Source organism: Centroberyx gerrardi, chromosome 8 (assembly GCF_048128805.1).
Source record: "Centroberyx gerrardi isolate f3 chromosome 8, fCenGer3.hap1.cur.20231027, whole genome shotgun sequence".
Lineage (NCBI taxonomy): Eukaryota > Metazoa > Chordata > Actinopteri > Beryciformes > Berycidae > Centroberyx > Centroberyx gerrardi.
Window position 1 is genome coordinate 20,840,993 of NC_136004.1, and position 27,981 is coordinate 20,868,973.

Below are 27,981 nucleotides of genomic sequence, written 5' to 3' on the forward strand. Positions count from 1 at the left end.
GTGCGAGCATCACATACATGCTTGAGAAAATGTGGTCATGTGTGTGACATTTGCCTGAGTGCATGTGGTGTTGCGCGGGGTCATATGTAGGCCTGTGTGTGTGTGTGTGTGTGTGTGTGCGTGCGTGTGTGTGTGTGTGTGTGTGCGTGTGTGTGAGTGTGTGTGGGGTTGGTAGCTGTCAGTGGCTGGCCCTGTGTATACACTAGTTCTAGGGAAGGGGTCAAGAGGATTATCTTAAAATATGAGTTGTGCCCTCTCCTCCTGCCCCTTCTTCCTCTGCTCTCTCTCTCTCTCTCTCTCTCCCCCCCCCTCTCTCTCTCTCTCTCTCTCTCCCTCCCTCCCTCCCTACACCCTTTAACGTGACCCGCAGTGTGAAGAGAGACGGCACCTGTTGCACACACAGTAGGTGTTTAATGTAGGAACGTCTGACTTACTTTACTTTGCACGGACTGAAAATGTATCGATGTTTGACTTCAAATCGGTAACAGTTGAGGTCTTGCTCACCTGAATTTACTTGATAGGCACAACAGAGAGAAGTAAAAGACAAAAAAACCTTCAAAAATAAATTAAGCAATCGACATTAGTAGCAACAACTGTAGGCTAAGTAAATCAATAAGTAGGCTAATCCATACTTGTTTGACCTTGTTCGAGGCTAGGTTTAACGCAATGAAATTGACGTCTGTGTATGTTTATATAGTATATTGTTTTATTGCTTTTATTGTTTATTTTATGTTATATTTTTTATGTTCCCTTTGCTGTATCCTATTACTTTGTCTTAAAACTAAATTTCCCCACGAGGTTTCATCTGATCCCATCTTATCTTAAATGTTTCTTTTAGAAATAGCGAGAGCAAGTCGCTGTAATATACCCCGTTGTTATTTCTACTTCATACTTCATAATTGCTCTAGATTTAATTAAATATAGGCAAAAGAGGAAATTAAAATAATAATTTAAAAAAAAACATTTAAACATCCCTAAAAATAACTATGGTAACTATGGTAATTCTGTAACCAATTTTAGAATGGCTACTGTACATTTTCACAGCAAAAACTTATGAACCGCTGTATTGTCAAAAGGATTAAATCACCAGGAAATCCTAATCCTGGAGTAATACCATAGCAGATAAAAAAAATGCGATCAGGTCAGTGTAAAGTCACTATTGAGTACCGCATATATTCTCTTTAGGAATATTCTAAGAACAGTCTGGTGAGTTTCCGTGAGAGATTTCCCACCTGAATTAGGCCTGCTGCTCTCATTTTCTAAAATTTCATAAATCCTCGTTGTGAGTACATTCATTTGTCTGATTTAGGGCGCCGACAGACAGACAGCTCCTCTGGTGCACTCGAACTTGGATTTGTCCCCGGCTGAGTCAGCTATCCCGCCTGCTCTCCACTGCGGGGCGTCTGGGCGCTGGAGCGGCGCCTTGAACCCCTTCAGTCTGCTCCCCGCAACAGGCTGTCCTGCCAGAGCGACCCGGAGCCTGGCCGTCATCTCCCAGCATTACACCATCAGTAGGCTGTGGAGCGTCACGGTCCTCCGCCTCTCTGTGCCTGGGTATGGCCTTTCTGCTACACTGAATTATTAGCTCATTCCTTAAAATTAAAGATCAAATATGAACAATATTCTTTTTTTTTTGGAATTTACAAATACTGAAAATTAAAAAAAACCGAATGGAGGACATTATTAATTTAATTGCACTCAATTGTTACTGAATGTTTCTTTAGAATATTGCTGATAACACTGCCTGCTGATTTTCGTTTAATTATTATATCTAGCCTATATTACCTCAGTCGGTAACAACATAGGCCCTGCCATGCCAATAAATTGAATTAAATTGAACAGAGAGAGAGAGAGAGTAACTCGAGCCCTGGTCTCCCTTGGTCCGCTGCGTCCGTTTGCAGTGTAATTAAATAGCGCCTGTGCGCACTTATCGGTCGGATCTGACAGTAGTGTATCTAACCGGTCCCTGTCCTGTGCACCTCTTCCCCCGTCCCCTTCCAGCTCTACCTCATGGTAATTGAATTAGCTCGGTTTTAGGCAGAGGAGGGGCTTGGCTTTGTTCGAGTGACGCCCATTCAAATAATTTCAAACCAATGGGACTATCCCCCGCTCCGCCGTAACCAAACCCACTCTCTCAGTCGGCGTCTGGAGCTGCCTGCCTTTGCTCTCACCTTCCTGCGTGTCCCGGCGTTTAATCCCAAACATCAGAAACAGGGGGAAGAATAGCCTACATACGCACATGGGAGAGCGTCTGATTTTTTTTCTTTCTCCGCGTCGCATGATGCCTTATATATGAGGAGGATACTCTGGGATGCAGGCATAAACAAGCGTCTCCTCTGAGAGAAGCGCATGAGAAAACACAAGGCTGTCCGTCCTCTCTCCGACACTGAGAAGGACTCCTCCCCACCTCGGTCGTGACACCTCCGGTACATCGCTGAGACGGGATAGCAGTCTTTTTTCGGAGGAACAGAAAGGCGAGGTCTCCAAATAGCCTAACCTTACCGTTCCCCTGCCGCGGACTGACTGACTGTATGGCTTTAAAAAGTTGCCCGGAGAACATGGACATCTGACGTGCGCCACACGGCGTCATTGGACACATTGAGCTTCTCTCTCTCTTTTCTCCACCACATCTTGGACTGACTGATCCCTGCGCTGTTGGTTTGGAGTAAGAAGTATTCAGCAATTGTCGTTTGCCCTGACATAGGCTACATGCAGTAGCTCCCCGCAGCAGAGGAACATTATAACAGCTTGTTAAAAAGACCTCTCTGCCTATTGTGCTCTGCATTTGCATGTAGTGAGCTCACTATTTGTGTATTAGTGGGAGAAATATTCAGTCAGCGCACCTCGGAGCTGTCACAGTTGACATCCCGCATAAAACATATGATTCATCGGGACCTTCGACCTGAACCTGAGAGAAAATACAGTGACGCGTTGGTTTTGTAACTTTCATTTTCTGTCAATCTGAACAAGTGTCATCTGAAGTGCCCCGTTGAATGGTCGCTATCGCGCTATCCCTTCGCACCTTCTATGCTGTGTGTATTTTTTTTTTTTTTTTTAGCATTCACAAACTGCGCCAGTAACACACGGCCACATGTGAACGAGACACATCATCTGTCCCAGGTGAAGTGTCCCTAAAGCTCGACTGACTGACTGAATTTGAAGAGGAATACGTGCCGAAGTTTTGCTGTAGTGATGCTGCAAGTGGAAATGGTCCTCTTCGTCTGCCTGGTGCTGTGGATGTGTGTATTTAGCCAGGAGCCCAGCTCCAAAGTGGTGGCCGACCGCTACGCCGTCTTCTGGAACCGGACCAACCCGAGGTAAGTGCCTCTGAGACCGGACAGGTTAACCGCGGAGAGTCGGCGATGTTTCGGCTCTTCACATCTGCATGAACCCCGGGGATCATCGCAGGTTTGCCGGAGCAAATCGGTGTTTATTCTCCGCAGTAAGGGCATAATGCCAGTAGCTGTAGGTGTAGCTAAAGATAGGAACAGGAGGGTTACTACGTGGTCTTTTCAATTCAACACGCACGGCTGCTCATAAACAGCGCATCCCCCGAGAAAACATTACGGATTAAAATTGTGCGTAATAAGGCCTAACCATAATACTTGATCGCCCGGTGCTTTATATCCCGTAGCTTCGCCGTACCTCAATTAGAAGCCAAGTAAATGGGCAGATGAGGGAACGAACTGTTTCACTGAATCATTCAGCTTTAGGTGAACGGACACAGATGTAGTGGGCTATAACATAAAGCGGGAGCATTATCTCGCCCTGTTTGTCTAAACGGTGACCCGGACCCGGGCTGGATACTTAGACTGCCCCACAGGACCCATTAATACCAGCAGCTAACTTGTCTTTATTAGACTAACACCAAACAGCTCGGCATCAGGTCCATATTACCTACTGTATGTAGCCACACAATGGCCATTGATTTATTCACTGCACACTGTCGGCTAACCATTGCCTGAATTTGGAAAAATAAGTTGTTATAATGAAGAGTAGCCTACACAAACATCTCGACCTGTGTGGAAGGTTTTTGGCTGTTACACGGTCAAACACTGAGGAGGACAGCACACGTCTTGTTGTGCAGCCTGCTTTGTGGCTCCCGTATAAACTAGCGAAACTAAATGAACCCAATGAGGGCATTAAATCAATAGAAACGAAAGGATCTTCTCTTACGAAAATTAACTATAGTAATTACACAACTATCTCAGCACAACTATAAGTCCCTGAAGCAATACTCTGAATATTATCACGGGAGATAAATAATACCATAATAAAGTATGATATGGTCGTTATAAACTCACTATTGAGTAACACTGTAAAGCCCTAAAGGAATATCACGGTGATTTTCAGTTAGTGTTTCCTTGTGGGCCCTAAGAGTTGTAGCTATTTTTTATTTATTTATTAGTTCATTGAAATATTCTTTAATCACATTTTATATGAAGAAATATTTCAATGAGAAGTTTATAAAATTCTCTTAATCGTGATTCTATTCCCTGCGAAGTCTACCACCCAACGAGACTTTTTTTTACTGCATTAAAATGGCAGTATTTTAGGATCGTTGAGATTATAGATTGATTTGAAACATATTATTCTAATAACAATAAAATCCCACGAAGTTTGGACATAACTTTGTTAGAACTTAATTGGACAAATTGTAGTTTTGTTTCACCTAAAAAAATGCAAAACAATCCTGCAACACAAACCCCATTTACTTTGTTGGATGAAACGTGAAATGTTTTCATCCAAGTGTAGCGATGGCCGCCTACATTATGGCAACCGTGAACTTGCCTGTTCAGCACTTTTGAAAACTTTAACACTGTAACACACTGTAGCTTACTGTGGGAGCTTTTTTTTTTATCAAGCTTCTTCATTTTTAAAATGGATAAAGTTTCTCAAAAGGAACATCTATATAACCTACTGTTATTTATATTATTTAGATCCTCCTTAGAAGACTCCTTAGTAACTTTAAAGTCACAAATAATGTCCTGAAGTAACCTTTCCAAATTAAATATTTAAACAGTTAATTTGAATATTGTCAAATATTGTAGTATTAAGTCACAAAAAAAGTGTAGACTATGCATTGTTCATTTGTCTTAATAAGATGTGTGTGTGTGGGTGTATTTATATATATGTGTGTGTGGGTGTATTTATGTGTGTGTGTGTGTGTGTGCATTTGTCTTAGTCTAGTATCATAATAACATTCAGATTCAGCAAAAATGTGTTGGGAGTGAGGTGAGAATTTAATGTGTCGCTTGTGTCAGATGGGCCACACCGTCAGACTGTGCCAGAGTTAAGTTAAAAGTTTCTCAAGTTGCTCCAGAGCCTCGACTCAAACCTTTCTCTGCTCGGGAAAGCTTCAGTCAACCCTAGTGTACCGTGAACATGCTCATCAGACAGCATCTCCCAAATAAAAGTCCTTTATGGAGGTAGACAGTACAACATTGTCCCTTGACTTATTAAGTCTAAATACTGCTGGTGGAGTTTACAGTGATCTTTCACTCAACTGCCAACAACACTTAGTATTTGTTGAATAAAATCCTCGGCTTACTCTCCAAGTGCACACAAAGCCATTAATCGTACACGCTGACTTTGTTGCACAACTATTTATATTCAGTTTGAAGTTTGTGAAAACAAGATTTATTGCTTGAAGCAATTAGTGGTCAGGGGTACAAACGGAGGGCTGACTGTAGGCACTTTCCTAAAGTCTGGGCTAGTCTACCGGGGTGCGTAGATTCACGGCCTGATACACCGTAGACCATGACTGTTGTGGTCTAGGTCTCCGCTCCGGCTTGCCCCGGCTGTTTATTTATGGGCCGCTTTGTTCAATAGAAGCAAACACAAATTTGAGTTTAATCTTGATATGTTCCGTTGATAGACACACTTTCATTAGACTGTATTTTATTTTTTTTCACCCAAAAAGTTTTGACTTGACTGGCCGCTCAGTTGACTTGATTCCTTCCAGATGTGCTGACAAGTTTTCTCAGTTCCAGTAAAGAAAAAAAAAAAATGCAGTTGCAAAAAAAATAAAGGAAGTTGAAGTAAATCTACTGTTAATCTCAGATCCGAGACAAGTGAAATTGAAGCAGAGAGAAAACAAGAGCGTTTGTGATCCGCTAGGCTGCGTGCATGTTGTGCTTTTTACTCTCTTTGGGTCCCGGGTAAAATATGAGAAATAGATAGCTTCCTGAGCCTCATCTGTTTCTGAAGCTCTGACTTCCCCGAGGAAAGGAAACAGGTTTTCACAGAGGCTCTAATGCCGCTAACACCAGTCACTCCGTTCTACTTACTCTAATAGAGTTTGTTTGACTCTCAGCCCTGCGGGGCAGAGGCAGGAAGCCAGAGAGGTAACATCGCAGCAGAGAGGAGAAAGGGAGAAGGAGAGATAGCAAACTTGTCTTACTGATGACTCAGTTAATAAATATTGAGTCCCTTTCTTCATGCATTAGTCTAGATAGGTGGTGTGGTACTGTAACCCGACGTGCCTGCTTCTGCCTTTCTGCTGACGCTCCACAGTCACACAGAAACTACGGTTGCTCTGGGGTGTTTTCTCTGTGTAAACGTCCCATGAACAGAACTGTAGAAGAGTTGTGTCCCAAAACAAGATATCCACTACATGAAAAAAGCTCTTACAGAATGAACAGTGGCACAAAATCGAAACAAATTCTGGTGTTTAGGTAATTTAAAAGATTGTGTTTGTGGCAGTCGCCTCTCCTTTACGCTATTCCTGCCGTTGTCTGCACACAGTCAGTGTAGTTGGAGATATCCAGGCTCGTTTTCCTACCTTCACCTTTCTGTTTCTGTTTTATCATTATTTCACTGTGCCCGAGTGGCGTGTTTTCACATAATTGCACGCATTATGTTACGCCTGGCACCCACAGGAAGAAATGTAAGTCTCCGCCAGGAAATAATCCCTCAAAAACATGTTGCCTTACAAACTTTATTGTCACACCCATGTTCTCTTATTCGGGGGGGGTGTCCTTGTTAGCCGGGACAGAAGTTAATTTCAAGGTAGGACCGACAACATAAAATTTGTATTTTAAAAACTACGAAAAACAAGTAAATGCTAAATAATCTCATTAGATACAGCATGCATTGCAAAATGATTGGGGGAAATGTAAACTAGAAGTAGACCGAAGTAAATGGGCTGTAACTAAATGTCACCGGTATTGTTCGGTAGACAAATTGCAAACACTTCTACAGCTTGGATTGTCACTAATTTGTAGATATTGAATGGTGAATCTTGGATGGGGATTTTTCTCCAAAATAGCTATATAGAGTGTTTTGAAATTGAACTTTTCGTCCACAAATATGTTTTTGCAGCTTAGAATTTCTTGAATGTAGTTTTCTGGCGGTCAGATCTGAACAGTAATTGTTAGATAAGGGTGGAATTTCAAAATGTGACAGTGGGCCATAATTTGTGTTAGCAGTGCTGCAGTTGTTTCTGCAGGGTGTTTGTATTGTTGGTGGCTGCGGTGGGGGCGGAGGGGATTTCCTTGCTGTTTTGCTGGCTTCAGTCCGCCGATGTATCTCGCGCCTCCAGCATGAGACCAGAAACATGCTAACTGCTTCATTATTCCGGTCAACACCTTCAAATTCTCTCTCTCTCTCTCTCTCTCTCTCACACACACATTCTTATTTGTGGTGGAAATCCCCCATCACGGTTTAGATTTTCGTAGAGCTTCTCTCACACTGCCCTTATCTACACGTACAGCATTTTGGCGGTCGAAAACTTTGTATATAACTAGTTTAAGAGATGTGCAAAAAATCTTGAAGGGTTTATGTGTCCTTTAGAGAGTTCGCTGGGCTTGGAATAACTTGAAATAAAGGGACATTTCTCTCTGTGGATTCTCGCTCACTGTCTTTGCTTGTGAGTGTTTATTCTAATGAGGGGACAGACAGTGGCTCTAATGATATCTCAGCTGTAATGCCGAAGAGACGCTCCTCGCCCCCCCCCCCCCCACCCCGCTCTCTCTTCCTCCCCATATCCTTCTTCGCTTTTCTCCTCTGTCGTCTCGTAGCGCTCTGCCTCTCGCCGTCTCTTTCTCTCTCGCCCTCTCCCTCTCTCTCTCTATCTCTTTCTGTCTTTCTCTCTCTCCTTCTCTCTCTCTCTCCCCCTCTCTCTCCCTCCCTCCTCGCCGGGCACAGAAAATGAATGAATACAATTAGATATTTCAGGAGTCCCTCCACGGCTGATTGTAGAGAAAGACGCACAGAGGTCAGGCACTCTCCGAGCGGAGCGCAGAGAGAGGTCACACACACTCGGCGAGGAATAACGAAGCGGAAAGTTGGCCCGAGAATGACAAACTAGTAACTAGAACTCTCCTTGAAGTGGAGGGTGTTATTAACATAAACAGTTTGATGCGGTTGTGGTCATGAAAATTGCTCAAGGTGATTTGAATTTTGCTGCATTATACTTCGACGTAGGTCAAGAGACAGCCAGGAAATCCACCTAACCGTTTCTTTAAGGTGCGGCCTCGTGTCTTGATGTGTGCGCTGTGCTGTGCTGTGCTTTTTTTTTTGTAGTTTTTTTTTGTACTGTACATGGTTTTTGGGTAGTTTTGTGTCATCGGTATCAAAGAATGGCTTTCCTTTGTTGCAATTCTGTCTGGCTCTTCTTTGTCTGTGACCTGTCTTTCTCTCTTTGTGTGTGTGTGTGTGTGTGTGTGTGTGTGTGTGAGCGTGCTATGTGAGGAATGAGCCATGAGGTCATATAGGTCTTGTTTCCTCTCCTTCAGACTCATAGAAAACAGAATAATTACATCTTTCTCCCTTGGACCTCTCATTACCTGTCACTGACCAGCGGGACGTGAAAAACTGTCTTGTCACTCAGTGTGTTTGTGTGTGTGTGTGTGTGTGTGTGTGTGTGTGTGTGTGTGTGTGTGTGCGGGGGTGCTGACTGTGCTCTAACGTAGACACATACACATGGAGGTAGAAAGCTAGCCCATAAAGCCAGGGGTTTGCTCGCCCGTCCGTCTGTCAGCATGAAGATAGACTGCAATATTAACTTCTATTTATATTACACATTCTGCAATGGTTTCAGCTTTAATGTGGTAGTGAAAATATATCATTTTTTAAGTCAATTTTATATCCAATTTGCTAGCTAATTTGGGTAGTTTTTTTGACCCCGGCGCTGGTCTCCTGCATACCATTCTCTCCTTCCCTCAGTCCTCCTTATCTTCCTTGCTCTGACTTGCTCGGAGCTGTCTTGTACGCTCTCTCTCTCCGCCGCACCAGCTCTCTTTTTCTCCTTCTCCCTCTCTCTGTCTGAGGGCTGATTAGTTCTCGTTAATGACCCCTCGCTCTGTCGTTCTTTTATGCCCGTGGCGCTGGCGAGAGCACATTCACCAGCCAAACCAAGGTGTGGGGAACGAGAGAGAGAGCGGGGGGAACTCGGAGAGAGGGAGACAGAGGAGAGAGAGAGAGAGCAAAATAAACACAGGATTTGACAGAGAACCTGCGTATCGTAATGATGATGTTGTGTGATGAGGCCGTGGAATACTTTTATTAGGTTTAAATGGCACTCTGTGTTTTCTCACCGAACCTGTAAACGCGCTCGCCATTTAAATTAGATTTTTTTTTTCTATTAACTAGAAAATGAGCCCAGCAGGCAGTAGTCAATGCTTAGTCAATGTGCTTGGCAGAGCAGCTGTTCTCCAGTGAGCGGTGGAAGAGGGGGAGGACTGTTGGCCGTGACCCTGTTGGAGGTGCTGTGCGGCGGGCAGAGGCTGTCCCGTCACTGGGGCTGTCTGGTGGTCAGGCTCCAGTGTGGCATATGTTAATCCTGCTAAAACATTCAAGGCAGACTACAGTTGGACGGAAAAAGGCATTCCCAACTGTAATTATTTGTTTTTGTGGATTTATATATTAGATTTTATTTTTTTTATGTATTTATTTATTTGCAACAGTGATAGCTAATCGATTTGTGTTTGCAAATAAATACTTTCCCTGGTTCTGAAATCTGCCATGTGCTTGTTTTTGAACAATTCATACTGTGCTTCATGACCTTGATTTTGGTAATTCATTTACCTGAATACAACAACAGGAAAGCTTATGTTTGTTCATGATTAGATTAATATTACTAAGATTGACTAAGACTACTAAGACTAAGGTTAACTGTTGACTAAGGTTAAATGTGTTCTAAGAGTCTTAAAAAAATATTTTCTATTGAAAAGTTATCCACCAAAGAGCCAATTGGGATCGCTTTTTATACAGACAAATGGCACATATTGAATGGCAGCTTCATTTCAATGGCACATGTTCCCCTGCCTTGCCTGGGGAACCAGATTTCAGTGTCCAGGTTTTTGCTTTCAGTGTAATCACCCCAAGGTCAGATGGAGTGCTGAAACACCACTATCAGCTGAGCGATCTGTCTTTTAGCCCTCGTCTAACCCGTGGCTTTCAGAGGAGCGCTCCGTATAGCTCTACTTGGAAACAATAAAGTATTAACCAGCTTATGCAACACCCACATGTGCAAAGCTCCACGCAGGACTTTTACAATGTTCTGCCATGACACCGATAAAAATAACGTTTCCGTTTTTTGGTTGCCTTTCTAGATGTGTTTGTTTATCCAGGGACTAATATTTTCTGTATCCCTGCTCACAGTGTCTCAGTTTCACTCCGAAGCTTGAGGTTGTGGAAAGTTTTTTCCCCAACATTTTTTTCCCCTTAAAGTTACTTTGTGCTGTCCAAGAGCTGGCGTGAGAACAGATCTGGCTGTCCGAGCTTGTATCTTTAACGTGAACAACTCTGCCGCAGATCTTACTGCAGATCTTTGTTAATGAGAACACCGGGTAGACAGAGCATGAGAAGGAAAGAAAAGTAACATCTTTTTTTTGTTGTTGTAGGGTTAGCTCAACTCCATATCCCACTACAAGGAAATGCAATGGCATTGTGGCTTTTTCATCACAGAAAAGCTTTTCTTTCCTTCCAAGATCCAGAAAAGGAGCGATGGACAGGAGTACAGGGTTGTTGCAGGTCCGATAAGGGTTCGAGACGCGAGCCCGGGACTCTCGCTGTCGTGTGTTATAGGTCTTTGTTCGTGGCTGAAAATGGCGCTACCATACCCTTCTTCAGCTCTCCTCTGTAAGATGGAGGCTTAGAAGCAGCTGTTACTGTAGTAACGCTTGGCTGATCTATCACCCCTGACCAGAAAGGGGCGCTACTGAGCGAAGCCTGATGCCTTCCGCTCTCAGCCCGAGCATTTCAAGTGTACAGCTGAAGTGAAAGCTACATACATTTGCTTGATTTAAACCAGCTCCTTCTGCTTTGGTTGATTTGACCTCGTTAAACTCATTTACTATCAAAGTCATAGTGCATTTACAGGACCTGCATTAGCATGTAAAGGCCAGAACGACTGATAGGTTTTCAATTTTTTTTTTCTTCCTGTCACCGTTTGCTATTCAACTGGAAAATGTGACGGGAACGATTGAGACTGTTCGGTTTTTGCCAGACACATTTTCCACAGATAATTCCTTTCATGGTAGGCTGGCTTCGGACCTCTCACTGCCGTTTTCCTTATTTAACTTTGGGGGCTGCGGGGGAGTGACTGGATGTTTTTCTAGCTGGGCAGCAGTGTGGAGAATAGATCCCAGAAGAGAACACATCTCCAACTCTTGAATAAAGACCTAATTGACGGGTTGTAGCCAGTTGTAAATGACTCATGAGGTAATACGTCTTCACAGACAGACTGAGAAACACAGAAAGACCAATGCTGTGAGATTGTATAGTTGTGTGGTCTACTCCCCCTTTGGAGCCGACACAGTCTAGCGGGTTTATTTCCAAACTCCAAATAGAAATCATAGAAGTCATAAAGTGCCGTGTTTAGCCAGACGCGGTGATATCACCTCCTCACCTGCATACCGTGAGAAATCTAGGAGCCGCTGCCCAGATTCTCACATTTTCATTTGGCGTTTCATTGTCTGCATTGGCCCATTGTCCTGAAAACGATGCAGGCATTTGGGTGTAAGGACTAATTGATACCCTGGCCTTGTTTTGAACACCTCTTTGTAAAGTTCCCTCTGCTGCAACAATATTCCACTGAACATAAATATAAACAAACAAACAAGCAAACAATGGCGCTTTCACTTTGTTCAGTCTACCGTTGTAGAGAGACGTGCCAATAATAAGCTAGCGACGTTAGCCTGTCTGAATTGACAGTACAGAAAAATACTAGCAGCCAATGCCCCCCCCCCCACGCCGGGCCGTGAGACTGAAAGGCGGCCATTGTTCTGCTCCCTCTGTCCACTCTGCATAGCCAGGGCTGAAAGTATGCATGCGCTTAAAACGGAGGGAGAAAAGGAGGGAGGGCAAAGGAGAGGAGAGAGGGAGAATGGTGTGAATGGTGAGGGGAAAGGGAGGGCGCGCAGCTGAAGTTGTAGCGTGGTTTCGGACAGAAAAAGGGAGGAGAGGAGGAGTGTAATGTGCGAGCCAGACACGAGGGGAAAGGCATGTAGTAGCCGGGGGTGACAGAGGAATGGCAGAGTGTGCGGAAAGAGGAGGTGGCAGTTTCCCTCAGTTCCAGCCACCCTTATCCCTTCCCTCTCATCCCCCTCTCCCCTTGCACCCTGCTACCAAGCCTCCCTCCACTCCATCCAGTACATCGACTCCCACCCCTCCCTGTCTGCCCTTGCCAAGGTTTAAAGATGCATGTGGCTTTCTGGCTAGCTGTCTGTCTGCCTGGCTGCTGCCGGTGCTGGTGGTTAGTGGTGGTCCTCAGGGGGACAGGCTCTCGGTCTGTGCCCAGAGGAGGTGTCGTCTTAGCGGCCCGGGTTTTGTGACACTGGGGCTATTTTCTACGGGGACAGGATTAAGCCTGCTCAGGTTTAGACCCCTGCTTTGTTTCCCCTGACACTGAAGACTCCCACACAGAGGGCTGCGTTGGTGGTGTTTACTTGGGGGGTGGTGCTGCGGTTCTAAGTTGCATCCTGTCTTAGATACTGTGACACATTGCATGCTGTGTCCTTGAAAGTGCCTTTCCCCGTGCAATACATGTGTCACAGTCAGAGTGCCAGGGTGTGTGCAAAGTAGCAGCGTAACATACTGTATGGAGGGGTTTCACACCAAAAAGCTCTATATCCGCTGTGGACAGATTTTGGCATGATGAAAATCATCAGTCAATATTTCAAAAATCGAATGTTTTTGTCCCCAAAAGTATAACTATTTTGTAAGCAAAGGTTCTTAAGAACTTTCATTGCAATGCATAATGTGGATAATCATGCTTAATTGTAATTCAAATGGGGGGGCAACTCTTCATATTTGCCTTTGGCTAGTTGCATCAGTTTGAAGGCTTGGGGTCTAATAGGGCTAAGTGGGATTTTGAGCAAAAAAAAAAAAAAAAATTTCTTTTAGATTTATCATGAATTAAAGGCACCTCAAATCAAAATTACAAGATCAGCAGAATGGCAAAGATTTAAACTGGACTTCAATGGCAAGTATTTTGGCATGAAAATCTGCTTCAGATCTGCTCTTATGGCTCCAAGCCCTTTATTGGGCAACTGACGCTCGTCATAGATCTTAGCTCCAAGAAGAATCTTGAATCAAGCAGATATTAAATCTTGTTTAAAAATGTATACTACAGAACTGAATCTGATTTTTTCAGTCGAGTCTGCTCTGGGTTTGATGTCGAGATGAAGAGTGTGTGAGCGTACGTTTTGTGTCTGTGGGTATCCATGCGCATGTGCATGTGTGTGTGCGCCTACACGTGCAGGCGAGCGTGTTTGTATGTTTGTGCTCGCAGGCAACACATGCACATGCACGTGCACCTGCGCGTGGTTATGTCTGCGCCCGCCTGTGTGTGTGTGTGTGTGTGCGTGGTTATCCTGAGCCGACCCGTGCTCCGAGGCCCTCTTTAATGAAGCAGCAGAAACACACACCCTTTACTATAGCAGAGCACAGCACTATTCTTGACCCAATTCTCTGAGCCTGCTCCTCTGAGAGCTGCTTGATAGTTTTCCTATTTTGTGAAGTTGCATTGTGTGTGTGTATGTGTGTGTGCGTGTATGAGTGTGTGTATGTGTGGTGTTCCTGTGTGATTCTGAAACTGTGCTAAGTGCGTTTTTCCCCCTGAAGGGAAAACGATTGATCCCCGGAATGTGTGATAAATCCCATCTTCACCCTCTCCTCTCATCTGAGCCCGGCTTTGACTGGTCTGGCTTACCCAGAACATTATCCCACATAACCAAATATGACACCCCAAAGAACATAGTACGAACAGATAGACACACACACACACACACAAATACACACACACACACACACACACAGAGCGTGCTTTTTTTGGAAGGGCAGTTCATTATTTCTTTAGCGAGGCTCAAGTTGCAGGAGATGCGGTATTTATTCTGCTTGTTTATTTTCTTCCTCTAAATCAGCGAGCAGCGGGCCTTGGAGTGCAGCAGCCTTTGAACCGCGGCCTATCCCATGACTGCAGCCCTGGGTATTAACCCAGAGCCACTGAGAGGCTTAAAAAGCCATCAGCTCATTGTCCGGAGACACAAAAACCCCCTTCCTCTAAAATCCCCCCCCCCCACCCCCCGCACCCCCCAATCCTTCTCTTCTCTTTTCCTCCTTCCCTCCTTTTCTTAAGAATGCCTTGAGCTGGCCTCTGCTGGCATTCATATTAATCAGTTTTAAGGGTCTAATGAGATAAGTGAGACTTAAGGGGAGTCCCCAAAGTGGCCTAAGCCCTCTGGATCGACAGAGGTGATGAGCGCTGCCCATGGCTACCTCCTCAGGGGTGTGTGTTTTTACCCAGGATGAGTATGCACGCAAAAGTTTCTAATGTCCTTTTGTTCTTATTGTCAAGGTTTAAAGCTTCATTTTAGAGACGATCATTGCCTTTCCATGCAAATGGGGTGATGATTTTGTGTTTTGAGTTTGTTTCTGAGGTTGTTGAGGGTTGAGAAGGTATATCTGCATTTGACAAACATCAGGTCTTTAGTCCATAACTTCCTTTGTCGTAATCCCCCCCCCCCCCCCCCCCCCCCCCCCAGCTCATGCCCTCCCATTCCTTATCCCACCACGCATCCTTGGAATATAGGCCAGTTGGTTGCCTCCCGCTCTTTTTCTCTCCTCACCTCATTGGCTGCCCCCTCCCTCCGTCTCTCTCTCTCTCTCTCTCTCTCTCTCTCTCTCTCTCTCTCCCTGTCTCTCCCTGTCTCAAGGATTACCAGATCTTTAACTGTACTGTCCTTGGCTTTGGGGGTCCCGCTGAGGTGACCCAGCATGCCCACTGTCAGCATTAGGCTCAGTGTTGTGGCTGCAGCACTTGACCGACAGTTGCCTAATACACACAGTCTCTCTCTCTCTTTCTCTTTCCCCCTCTCTTTTTCTAACTGTTTCTATCTTTCTGTTTGTGTATTTGCATGTGTTTGTTTGTCTGTAATTGTATACTGTGTTTGCCTTCACTATTTTTAGAAGAGGTGCAGCAGCCTAACCCCTTCCCCACCTCTGCTACCTCAGCCCTCAAGTCTGAGACAGAGCCATGCGAGCAACGAAAACATGGCGGCCAAACCAAGAAAAATAAAATGTGGCACCAGCCAGACACAAAGAGGCAGAGTTGGCAGCCATGTTTGAAGCAGTGTTTGATTTTGTTAGGTTTTAGGAATTTTAGACAGTTAAAAATTGCATTAATTAGGGAGCGGTGATTAAAGCTACTCTGTGAGGATAACCTTCTTAGGCAAACAAAATAATCTGTAATTAATCAGTAATTATCTGCCCATACTCCACCAGGTGTCCATGTTAGGGAGGGGTCAGCTAGCACAAGAATAATCAAGAGGAACTTTAAAGAATGCTAGTTTGATTAAAAAAAGACATTGGCAACGGTCATTTATTTTACTTAAATATATACAGCTGTGCTGCTGTATTTTTTTTTTCCATGCCAATGAAAAAACACATTCTTGGTTCAGAGCAGACATAACAGAATACGGTTTTCCTGCAGGTTTGGGTTTTCGTGTTAGAGAGAGTCTTGTTGAAATATACAGTAGTCCTGGTGGAGTAGCTGTGAGGCGGGACGAGTCGTCAGAGAGTTCAGTTTCACCTGCTGTTCTGCTCCTCAGGGCCGCAGGACGCCCGACCGGACACATTCCAGCCAGGATTAGACGGAGCATGGCAAACGGAAGCACAAATAAGAAGGATTGCAGGAGCTTTTTCCAGGATAATGTTTGGCATGACGATTAGGTGGCTAATATACCTTTGACATTTTTAAAGTTTTAAAAGTAGGACAGGCGTTATGCACAAAACTTTGTTTTATAATTTGTAGTTCCTGTGAGCCTAAAATAATTGGAAACTCAATTTAAAATGTTAAAGCGCGCGACACATTTAAGATTTAAAAATAATGTATTTTATGCAACTAAAATTAGTTCTATTTATTTAAATCAACAAACTAATAAATAAAATTAAATTTAACAAATAAAAAAAATATTGTTATATTTATAATTGATTTAATGCAGCCTACATTAACAGTTGCTTTTACTATTATACAATGAAACATTTTGAAATAGTGAATTTATTCTCATGTAATGATTAAATCGTCGTAATATTTTTTCCTTTTTTTTCAATATTCTTTTTTTACATAAAATAATTATTCTTTGATCTTAGGTTTAGTTCATTTTGTGAAATAAATATTCAGCAATGTTTGCATTTTCCAGTCTTTATTTATTTTTATGCTTTTGAGAGTTTCGTTTTCCACTTTTTTAATACCAGGGGATAACTATAGAAAACAAAATTTCTAAACTACTCACTTTAATTATACATTTCTCTGGTAAGCCTGACAATTTGTAGATGTTTCAGTGGGATTATTTTTTATGAGGCATAAAGTTGAAGTAGATTATTAGCCTGTGGGAAAGGAGATGCATCATATTTCTCGTATTGGATTAGAGTGCGTGCTTGGCTTTGGGTGGAGTGATGAAATATTCATTACTGTTTGTGATCTCTAAGAAGTGCAGCACTTGCAAACCTTCGCACGCAATTCATGAAAAATGAAGTCAAGGTAGACGTGTTTTGAGGATGAAGGTGATGGAAGGTTGTCTGCTTGTCTGGGTCGCATGACTTTACCCTACAACATTCATGATGGCTGCCACAGTAGTATGCAACATTTTTTTCTGTGAATGATTTGAGGTTTTTTTTCTCTGACCAGCTTTGATTTTTAACTTTTTTCCTCACAACTTTTTTTTGTTCATATCTTTTGTACTTCCGATAAATAGTTTTAATTGATGAAAAGCAGTCGCAGCACCAGTCAGATTGCTTTTAGCTTGGCTGTATGGATTCACTATAAAGTGCCACACTGAGATTTTCCTGCTATCAGATTGACAGGTGTCAATCGCCGGGTCCCTTGTGGCGTCACCCTTGTCAATCTGCCAATGACATCAGGTTCAGCGCTACTTCAATAATGCAGTATACTCACCCTTTTTATCTCCTCCTTCTCATCTCTCCATCCTTTCCCTCGTCTGGGATGGAGAGAGCTGTCCTTACATTAAGGCCCGGTCAGATTGCGTCTGCCTTTTGTACATTAGCAGCAGTGCCTTCCTGCCTGTATCACTGGTAAGAGGAACATGGCACGAAGATGGTTGAATTATTCACACTCATAATCGGCCTTTATGTCCTGCTGCCAAGCCTGGCCCCACTGTTATTCTAGTGCATAATTGATAGTGCTCAGAAGTGGAAAAGTTAGAATAGCAGAAGTAATGCGAAGCGAAAGTGTAGTCAGGCAGCAGAAGAAGGGGAGAGGGGGATTGGTGGAGGAGTGAGGGGCGATAGAGGGATGGAGGTGGGCCCCTATAGGAGTTTTTACACTGAGCTTGTGTTAGCCTTTACGGGGCTTAGGCCCAGCTAGCGTGAGGATCGCGTGTGTAGCCCAGCCAGACCGGTCTGGGGGGGAAGAAGAGAGGGGGATAAGAGGGGGGGATGAAAGGAGGAGGGGGGGGAGAGGAGATGGGGATCCAGAGTAACGAGGCCTGACGCTGAGCCGGCCCAGAATGTGGTCTGCCTCTCCCCAAAGTTACTCTGGAGCACCACTGTGGGCAAATATATTTTTTGGAATTAAATTGAATTTGATCGCTGCGTGGAAAAGTTTTTGTTTGTTTTTGTTGGAATTTTTGTTAATTGGAGGAATTATTGTGAGGGTTAGGGTTAGGGTTTTGGCACATTTTCTTCATTGTTGGAATTGTTTTGAAAATGTATTTTAACACCTCGCGGGGAAAGGAGTAATCACAAGTGGTGTACGCCTGTTCAGTTATCTGCACAATAGATGTGTACAGGGGCCCGGTGTTTGTTTGGACCTAATCCAGCAAGTCTTTTCACTACCTGCTAGCTCAGGCAGGTAAGAGAGAGGCATTGACATCACATTACAACCATGCGATACAATGATCAATAAACAGCAACCTCCAGAGAAGAGTGGTGATTGGCTCCGTTCCAACAGTAAAGAGAGGCCGTCTATTGAGGAATTGACTGAGACGACCTCTTGAAAATGTTTCAAGACAACAATACCCCACTCTTGGAAATAAAATAAAAAATGCTGGCAGTTTCATTTCTCTGTTTAATTGACCTGCCATTGCGTATCTTCATCTTTCTCTCATTTTTCGAGGAGTTTATTTCGCCATTGCTCGCTTGAGCTGCCAGCCTGATATTCTTTGGTATTCCTGTCAGGGGCTAACTTTCTTTTTCGTCTTCACAACTCCTCCGGTCTCTTCTCTGAGTTGCCCCAATTGAATACAACACCCCTCGGTGGAAGTTCGAACGTCTCAGGTGGAGGTGTTAACACGGCCCCAGGTGTAGTCTATTTAACACCTCTCTGACCCTTAACAAAGCCTTACTAACTGCTGCCTAGCTCTGCCTTTTGTGTTCCATAACAAAGCCCTTTAGCTTCTAATAACACCACAGCGCTGCCAGTGTCAAGAGAAACCTGAGATAAGGTCCACATCAGAGAGTTGGTGGGAACTGTTTAATCCGCTTCTCGAAACCAAACCAACACACAACAGGCAGGGATCATGTTTGGCAAAGTGGCCTGCTTTGATGGAGGGATCGGATGGTGTGACTAGGAGGAATGGGGATGATGGGAAATAGAAAGCGGGCTGAATGCCGGTAGTCTTTTACGGAACTGTGAAAGAGAACATCTGGAGAATAATACAGGAAAGACTGTACAGGCTACGTGCGCCAATATGCACACACACACACACACACACACACACACACACACACACACACACACACACACACACACACACACACAGGCACGCACCCACACACTCATCATACCACAGGAAGATGAATATACTGTACTTTTTTTTTATGTTCATTACTTGCTTTTGCTGATTAATTCAGCAAAAGCAAGTAATGATCACAAGGAAAATAAATTATTTGCTCAATTACCTTTTTTCCTATGACTATGCAAGCATAGTAACCATGCTTGACAACAAACAGAGTGGTGATGGAAATAGAGGCGCTTATGGATTTTCAGTGAGATTGCAAGAGGTATTTCTTCTCTGCAGTCTAGTATGATTCCCTATTACCGTTTCTAAAAGTTGAACTCTGATACATCTTTGGTTGTCGTGCCATACATGCCATTATAATTTAAAAGGAAGCACTCCATCCAAGCTATATATTTTTTGTCAACATCACTTTTGTAATATATTAGAAAGTATCTTTCACTGGAGTCACTACAATGTGGCCATAAAGCCGTCGGGTGGAAACATTAGCGGCGATATGTCTCGGAAACTCATAAAACCAATTTACGAGTGCACTTAAGGCCCATACACCTACTGGAGCCATTCTATAAAGATGCAGACAGAGATTGCACCAAACTCTCCCAAATTACCCACATTTAAAAGTAATAAATGTGGATCGATAAATGGTAGAAGGCCTGTTAATCTTAGACTTACCCAGTTATTTCCAATTTAGACAGTCTTTTTCAACTAAAATTGCAACATTGACAAGCTTACTATTGATTTTGGTTTATTGTTTTCTTCCAGCAGGCTAAATGCTGCATTGAGTTGCTTTCAGAGTAGTCCTCCCGATGTTTTTATCTTTTTTAGTGTTTCGAATTTAATGAAACTTGCCTTTATCTTAGTAACAGAAAAATTACAAAGGCCACAGAGCTTTCTATCGCAGTTATTTTTTTTTTTACATGTGAATAGTTAATTTTTTAGATATCCCAAATGAAAACAGAACTTTAATTAAAAGAAACTTCAATAAGCAACGCTACGATATTAAGCAAACACCATTGCTGTTCTGGTCCCTGGAAACAATAGAGGCACCACCCTGTGAAATATGCTCTTGGTCATGCGGTGGCAGAATATGTGAATAGGCCAGTATGGCTGGTTGAGCTCATATGCTCATTTATTTACAGCTTGGCTCAGCGTGCCAGTGCTGGAATGCTATCGGCACTAGCAGGTATGGATTAGCCTCCGTTCTCTCTCACTGTGAAGTTAATTGAGGGAATCCTCCTCCCACAGTGGACTCGGACTGTCTCTCAAATCTGCATGCGGAGCCAGCTTACAAAGCACTACAGTTTCACTTTTAATTTGAGTTGACGATTTCTGACTCCAATCTGACGAGGCTGCATCCAATAAATCATTTCTCTCTGACCTTTTACATGCTCTGTCTGGAATGAGCCCTCCTCCGCCTCACACCACCAGACCCCCAGCGCCACTAATGTAATGTCATTAATATGATATAATGGCCAATTACGGTGTCACTAATTAGATTGTACAGCAGCTAGATGTGTTATCATCCCTCTATTGCATTAATTACTTCACTAATGGTTTGCTTTTGCATATTTACATGTAATTGTGCAATTACTCTACATTGGTGTACGCACTTACATACAGTAGCTACAGAATGGCAATTTATTCCACCCCCTTTCTATATCGGGCTGAACCCTCACAATTTTGTAGACCTAATTAGTGTACTATCAAGAAAAATGTATTGGAAATGCCATTGCACATGCCCATGCATGACATTTAGTTCAAATGTCCACATGGCTGATGGAGGATGAGCTAATGTCTTTTTGATACACTTATGTGTGAACACACTTGTGTTATGCATGTGCAATTTTTGAGCAAACAGACAATTAATTATGTGTCACAACACAGCTCAGATTAACCATATGTTTGTTTGCTCACACGGCTTATTGTGATATATGAGAATTGGAGAAAAGTCAATTGATTTATGATTGATGTTGTGTTATTTGCTTGCTACGGCTTATTTTATGGATTAGTAAATCAACACTTCCACTGCAAAAATGTGAATTCTTAATATCTCACTGGCAATCTCAATTTTTTGTATTTGTGCTCATGAAGCCCATGGAGAAAACACGACTTTGCTACCTACCGGTCTCCCTGTGGAATTATGTGTTATTGTGTCTATTGTATAAATGTTTTACTTCCATGTCTGGACACAGAATAATTCCTCTCCTTCTGGCTTTGTTTTCTCTATGTCTCTGCTGGTCTTTTAATTGTGAATTTTTCCAGTGTTTTACAGCCCAGTAATGATTTTATAGCAGGCTGTTTTATACTGGTGTCCAAACCTGCAGCCTGGGGAAGATTTAGTGTGTTACCGCTGTTGGGTAGTGAGCTCTAATTGGAAGGTCAGGGGGACGTGTTTCAGAGTAGCAGGAGATCACCCACTTACTGCAGATTTAAAGGTTATCCAAACCCACCCGCAGACCTAAAGAGAGAAAAAAAGTATCTAATTTTCATGTTATTATATTAGCCATCTGGAAAGAGAATATTGCATGATGAAGTGATTTAAAAATCTAATTTTAAAATAGAGCTGAAACTTGCTTTAAAGTGTCATATCAATAATACCATATACCGTGTTTTATTTTATGAAAAAAAAATTGACATAAAAAAAGTTTGTAACATAAAAAATATTTTTCGATTGAGTAAAGAGAAAATCTATACACTCAATCCATTCCATGCGTTGCATTAAATAAGAACACATAATAAATGGCATTTATTTTTTATTTGCAGAACTTATTTTTGGCTTGACGAGTTAGGGAGAATATACTGTGCTATTTTGAAAATATCAGGCATCATTTTTGAAGGGCATTTGTCCTCTTGGTCGCCTTGCTGTAATCACCAGGAAGATTTTTTCCATCCAGCCATGGCGTCTTTCTTAAGAACAGCTGCCTCTGGTCCTGCATGGCATGCCAGGAGTTAACCACACTATAGGCTGGGCTGGAAGGGTGAGACGTGTGTGTGCCTGACTCTATGTGTGTCTGAGGGGCTCCCTTTCTGCATTTCGTGCCACATTTCGTGTCTATCGCCAGCCCTTCTCTCACGCTTGCCTGGTCCCGTGTCGTTGATGGGGTTTGGGTGGAGGGTGGAGTGAGGAGGGCGTAGGGGAGGAGGGTGGCGGTTGCTAGATAAGTGGCCGATGTCTGGGTAACGTTGCTGGGCTAGGCTGGGTCACGTGGTGGGCCCACAGAAAGATTTCCCTGGATGATTCTTGGCACGCAATGCTTTGAACGCTACACACACACACACACACACACACACACACACACATACACACACAGCTTGTAGACAGACACAGGGTCTCACCCTCCTACTGTACATGCACAGCCATACACGCGCACACACACACGGTTCATGCAAGGCCCGCCCCTGTCACGTTGGGAGCCAGTAAAATACTAGTCTGTGTCGTCAAATGACAAAAGTACTGCATGTGTATTTGTGTTTGTGTGTGTGTGTGTGTGTGCTTGTGTGTGCATTTTGTCTGTTTGTTTGTGTGTATGTTAGTGTGTCTTTGTGTATGTGTCTTTGTGCATGTGTGTGTTTCTGATTATTTGTGTGTTTGCACTTTGGCATGTGTGTGTTTGTATGTTTGTACCTCTGCAAGCGCGTGTGTGTGTATGAATTTTGCAATTTGCTCTGTGTGTATGTTGGTGTGTGTTTGTAGCAGGTGCGTGTGTGTGTGTGTGTGTGTGTGTGTGTGTGTGGCTCGGTGCCTTTCCACCCACCCTTGGTGGCAGTACAGTTATTGACAACAGAAGGAAAGGTGAAGGTTCTGCAGACAAAGGCAGAATGTGCTGACCAGAGCATGCAGCTACAAAAGGCAAGGAGAGTGGGATGAAGGAAGGGCGCGGAAAAGGTAGATAGACCAGAAACAGGCTGGCTCACATGAACCGGCTTGGCTCCCTGACCAACGCTCCTCTATTTTTCCTCTTCCCTCCTTCTTCTCCTTCTCCTTCTCCCTCTCTTTTCATCCTCTGTGTTTCTTTTTCTACCCTCTTTTTCAGAGGGCTGTCTGCCATTAAAGCAGAGAGAATTGATTTTCCCATCCTTTCTTTTCCCCCCTTTCTTTTATTTAATACCCCTCTGCCATTGCCTACCTCTCACAGCCCAAATCAATACAGTATCTGCATGTACATGGGGATAAAATACAAGCACCTAGGCTGCTGTAAGGGTGTCACAGTGGGGAAGGCTCCTCCTGTTCTTTCATGCTCTCTCTTTGTCCCCTAGTCTCTCCTTAACACCCTCTTCCAACCCATCCATCCTTTATCCCCCTTCTTGAGTATTTCAACCTTATTCCATTTACGTGCCTACGTGCCCCCCCCCCGCCCCCCCCGTCTCATCACAGGGAAGACGTAATGCAGAGAGGTGAGAAAGTTAAGAGATTGAGAATGCATTTACAGCTCCCCCCTTCTCCTGTGTGCCTCCTCCTCCCTCGGCCAGCTTGTAATGAGAGTCTGAATGTTTGTACGTGGGTGTGGTATACGTGTGTGTGTGTGTGTATGTGTGTGTGTCGATGTATGTGGGTAAGTAATGAGAGTCATAGTGCTTTGTCTGGGGTCAGTGACGGCTATGCGAGGTTGCAGTGAGAAAGGACACGCACGACAGAGCAGGACAGTCACCATTATAACCCCTGACCCTGCGTATGTGTGTGTACGAGTGTGCATTTGTGTGTGTGTGTGTGTGTGTGTGTGTGTGTGTGTGTGAAGGTTACAATATCCATGCAGCGCTGACTATATCTGCAGTCCTCTCTGCTTTAACCTTCCCTTTGTCCCTAGTCACGCTTTGTCCTGAGAGAAAAACAGAAACAGACAGGCACATGTAGACCCAAACACACACACACGAACGGACACAAAGGTAGACGGGGGAGACGGACTGACACACACTCACGCACACTGACACTCACTCCCCCTCCCTGTCTCTCTATGTCTGACTGCTAGTTGACTACTTGACTATATTCAGCGGTTCTGTAGAGCAGCGCTGAGAGCTGTCAGGCCCAGCGTGGGGCTCCTGTGCTGGGCTTGCTGTTTCCTCAAGCTCCCCTCTCTGATGACAAATGACCTGTGTCTCTAGATCAGACACCGGGAGCTGCTGTGGGGGCGGGGTGAGGGAGGGTTTAATAGTGTAAAGTGCCCGGTTATATGGACTGAATTTAAAAAAGGTAGTAGGGGAAAGGGAGGTGAAAAGAGAAGGAGACGGAGAGAGAAACAGGATGACCCATATCTGGGAGAAATGGGGCGTTTAAAGTAAAGAGGACCTTATTCACCCCTCAGTTCATTGAGTCACCTTTACGTTACTGTCTGTTCACTGCATATATTGTTGTTGTTTTTTTTTACCATTACGTGTTTTGTAATTAAAACATCAGTTGTAGTGTTTTTGTCCAAGAAAAATGTCCATTGAACAGACATTTAGTTCAGCGAATATTTATCAAGGAAATAATTTTTACGGCCCTAGACAAACCTGTACATGTGTTGACTCTCTCTCTCTCTCTGTCTCTCTGTCTCTCTCTCTCTCTCTCTCTCTCTCTTTCTCTCTCTGTCTCTCTCTCTCTCTTTCTTTCTCTTTCGCTCTCTCTGTCTCTCTCTCTCTCTCTCTTTCTCTCTCTCTCTCTCTCTCTCTCTCTCTCTCTTTCTCTCTCACACATACACACACAAGCACACACACACACTTATACACACCTCTATTGAGCACAACGTCCTTTATCACAGTACAGTGGTTAGAGAACATTCCCGCTTGCTTGAATACAGCATTGCAATTTGTACAGAGGCCTTTGGCTATTCATGACTGAGAATACAATGGGCTGCCGTTAGATGTTCGTCACAAGGAAGAAAAACTCCAAATTGACAGGGGTGTATTGCTATGTAATTTAGGTCTATTAGAATAGCTGCAGATTGGAGGCACTATTATTTCTGTGTATTATTGAGTAAATGGCGTCTGATTCAGGGCTTGTTGCAGGGCAGGGCGGCCCTAGGGGGGCCTGCATGACTAACAGTTCCCCTTTGTTCAAACCAAGGTTTTCATCAGGCCTTAAAGAGCTCCATTTTAAACAGAAATGCCTAATTCATCCCACATGGTTCAAACCATCTCTCTCTCGCTCGCTCTCTTTCATGCTCTTTCACTTTCACACCCACACACCCCACAAACACAGACTACCTGCACACACCCAGAACCACACACGAGCAATCACTTACATGTACGTACGCACACACACACACACTCGCTCGCTCACTCACACTGCCTAACACCTTCACCCCCGGCTCCTGCTTGGCTGTACCTTTCCCAGTCAGTCAGTCAATGTTGGATCTTGCTGATTCAGACAGCTGTCACAGCAGCATCAGCACTGGGGGCTACGCCAGGCAGACACCATGCACAGCCACGTAGACATTATGGAGAGTGTGTGTATGTGTGTGTGTGTGTGTGTGTGTGTGTGTGTGTGTTCTGTGGTGGGCGTATGGATTTGTGTGTGTGTGCACATGCATCAGAGTCTGGGTTAATTCACTCTCAGTTCCATTCATACAAAATGTGGCTTCGTGGTTAAAGACACTGTCCCATAAAGGAGAGGTTGCAGGTTTGATCCCCGCAACAGCCGCGCGTCCCGTCAAAGTGTTCTTGTACCCTTACCTGCTCATTCATTGTAATTTGCTGTGGATAAGGGCGTCAGCCAAATATCTAATTTGTAATAGATTGGATATGACAGCCCTCTCATGACAAATGTTTTTCAATGATTGGATTCTGAAGAAAATTCACCTTCTGAATTAACTGAAGGGAAAATGAATTAACTCCAACCTTGGTGTGCATGTGTATGCATTCATATGCCGTCAATTCTGTGTTTGTGCTTAAGTGTGAGTGGATATATCTGTGTATGTTTGAATGCATGACTCAAGTGTGTGTGTGTGTGTGTGTGTGTGTGTGTGTGTGTGTGTTATACTGTTGAGAGAGCAAGTCCGCTGGTGGTTGATGAGTGTGAGGACCACTTGGGGTCCTTAGCTCCTGCTGTGCCCTATGGGGGGGTGGGGGGGGGCTGCCCTCCATAGATTAGACACCATCTGTTGGCTGGCAGTTGACATACGCACATCCTTCACTCTCACACACACACACACACACACACACACACACACAAAAAGAACGTACATCTTGTGTTGCACTATTCACCCATATCTCCATTATTTGCTAGTATTCCTTTTCCTCCTCTGACTCTCCCCTCTTCCTCTCTTCTAGCTTTACCTTTGCCTTCTCTCCTTCCTCTCTTTTCACACTCCTTTTACTTCCCATTTTCCTTCAGTTGCTATCCCTTCCTCGCTACCTTTCTCTCTCCCTTCCTCCTTCCTCCCTTCCCTGTATGTGTCCTTTATCCTGCTTTCCTTCCTCCTCCTCCTTAAATTCTTCCCTCCCTAAATTCTTCCCTCCCGCCCTCATTCCCTCCCGCCCTCCCGCCCTCCCGCCCACCCTCCCTCCTTCCTTCCCTCCCTCCCTCCCTCCTTCCCTCCCTCGCTCCCTCCCTTCTGTCTGGTGGGAGTGTTTGGGTGTGAAAGACTGTCATTAAAGAGATGCCCCCTCTCCTGCTGGGAGTAATCATCTATGAAAGAGGACACATTAATGTTACCACAGTTAACACTGTTGCTCTGTGTGTGTGTGTGTGTGTGTGTGTGTCTGAAGGGGTTGGCATCATGGCCCACTTTGTTTTACCCAGCACCCCCTCCTCGCCACTCACCAAATCCCCCCTCAAGGTCACAGTCACTCTGACCAGACTGTGTGAGTGTGTGAGTGTGTGAGTGTGTGTGTGTGAGTGTGTGTGTGTGCATGTCTCAGTCTGTTGCTGATCCCATGACTCTTGCTTTCTTGTACCTTTATGAATGGAGCTCATTCTCCGCTGGATAACAGACATATTTTTAAAATCCTATTTTGGAAATTGGCACATAATCCTCTGACCAATTTCACAGGAATTGATGCTGAGCTTAAATAAATGTGTGTGAATGTGTACTTGTGTGTGTGTGTGTGTGTGTGAGTGAGTGTGTGCATGTATGTTTGTGACTGTGTGTGCTGTGTTTGTGTAAGCGCTGTGTGTGTGTGTGTGTTTTTGTCAGTGAGTCAATTGCAAGTTCTGTTTTTGTGTAAGCATTGTTTGTGTTTGTGTGTGTGTGTGTGTGTGTGTGTGCGTGCATGTGAAGGTGTGTGTGTGTGTGTTTGTGCTTGTGTGTGTGGCATCTCTGTGTTTCATCCTGCCTCCTGGGGTTCAATGCTCTCCGGCTATTCTGAAGGTCAGAGATGACACCGTGGGAGAGGGGTCACTCATCACTTCCACCCCTCCACCCCTCCATCTCTCCATCTCTCCATCTCTCCATCTTTCCTTTCATGTATTCTCATCTCTCTCTTGTGTGGCTCTTGGTATGTGGACTTTATTAAATTTTCCTCTGGGTGGGTGACGGGGAAGAGAGGAGGGGATCAGGGGAGTCATCCCCTCTTTGCTGCTTTCATCTGTCTCTCCTCTTTCATTCCCGCAAGGGGGCTCCGGTCGTTGGGTCCTCACGGTGAAAAGGTAGCCCAGGAACCTCTGCCCTCGCTGGGCACTCTGCTCCACTACAGCTCCCTGATTCCATCTGGAGGTCAGAGAGTGGGAAAGAGATAAAAACAAAGATCTCTCTCTCTCTCTCTCTCTCTCTCCCTCTCTCTTTTCACATATTACACTGAAACCACGGTCCGTCAGCCTTAAGCCTGAGAGAAAGGTAAAACTTAGTTCTGCAATTCTGCTCTT

The 27,981-nt window shown here is 44.2% G+C and overlaps 1 protein-coding gene across 2 annotated transcripts in view; it reads left to right on the forward strand.

Moving 5' to 3' along the window:
- The first annotated feature begins 2,191 nt into the window (after nucleotides 1-2,191).
- The window catches only part of efna5b (ephrin-A5b), a 98,448-nt gene continuing 72,658 nt past the window's right edge, over nucleotides 2,192-27,981 (forward strand). For both annotated transcript variants that reach the window (XM_071894814.2, XM_071894815.2), the window contains exon 1: nucleotides 2,192-3,317. In XM_071894814.2, coding sequence (XP_071750915.1) covers nucleotides 3,193-3,317 — 125 coding nt within the window. In that variant the 5' untranslated portion in view covers nucleotides 2,192-3,192. The remainder of the gene's footprint in view (nucleotides 3,318-27,981) is intronic.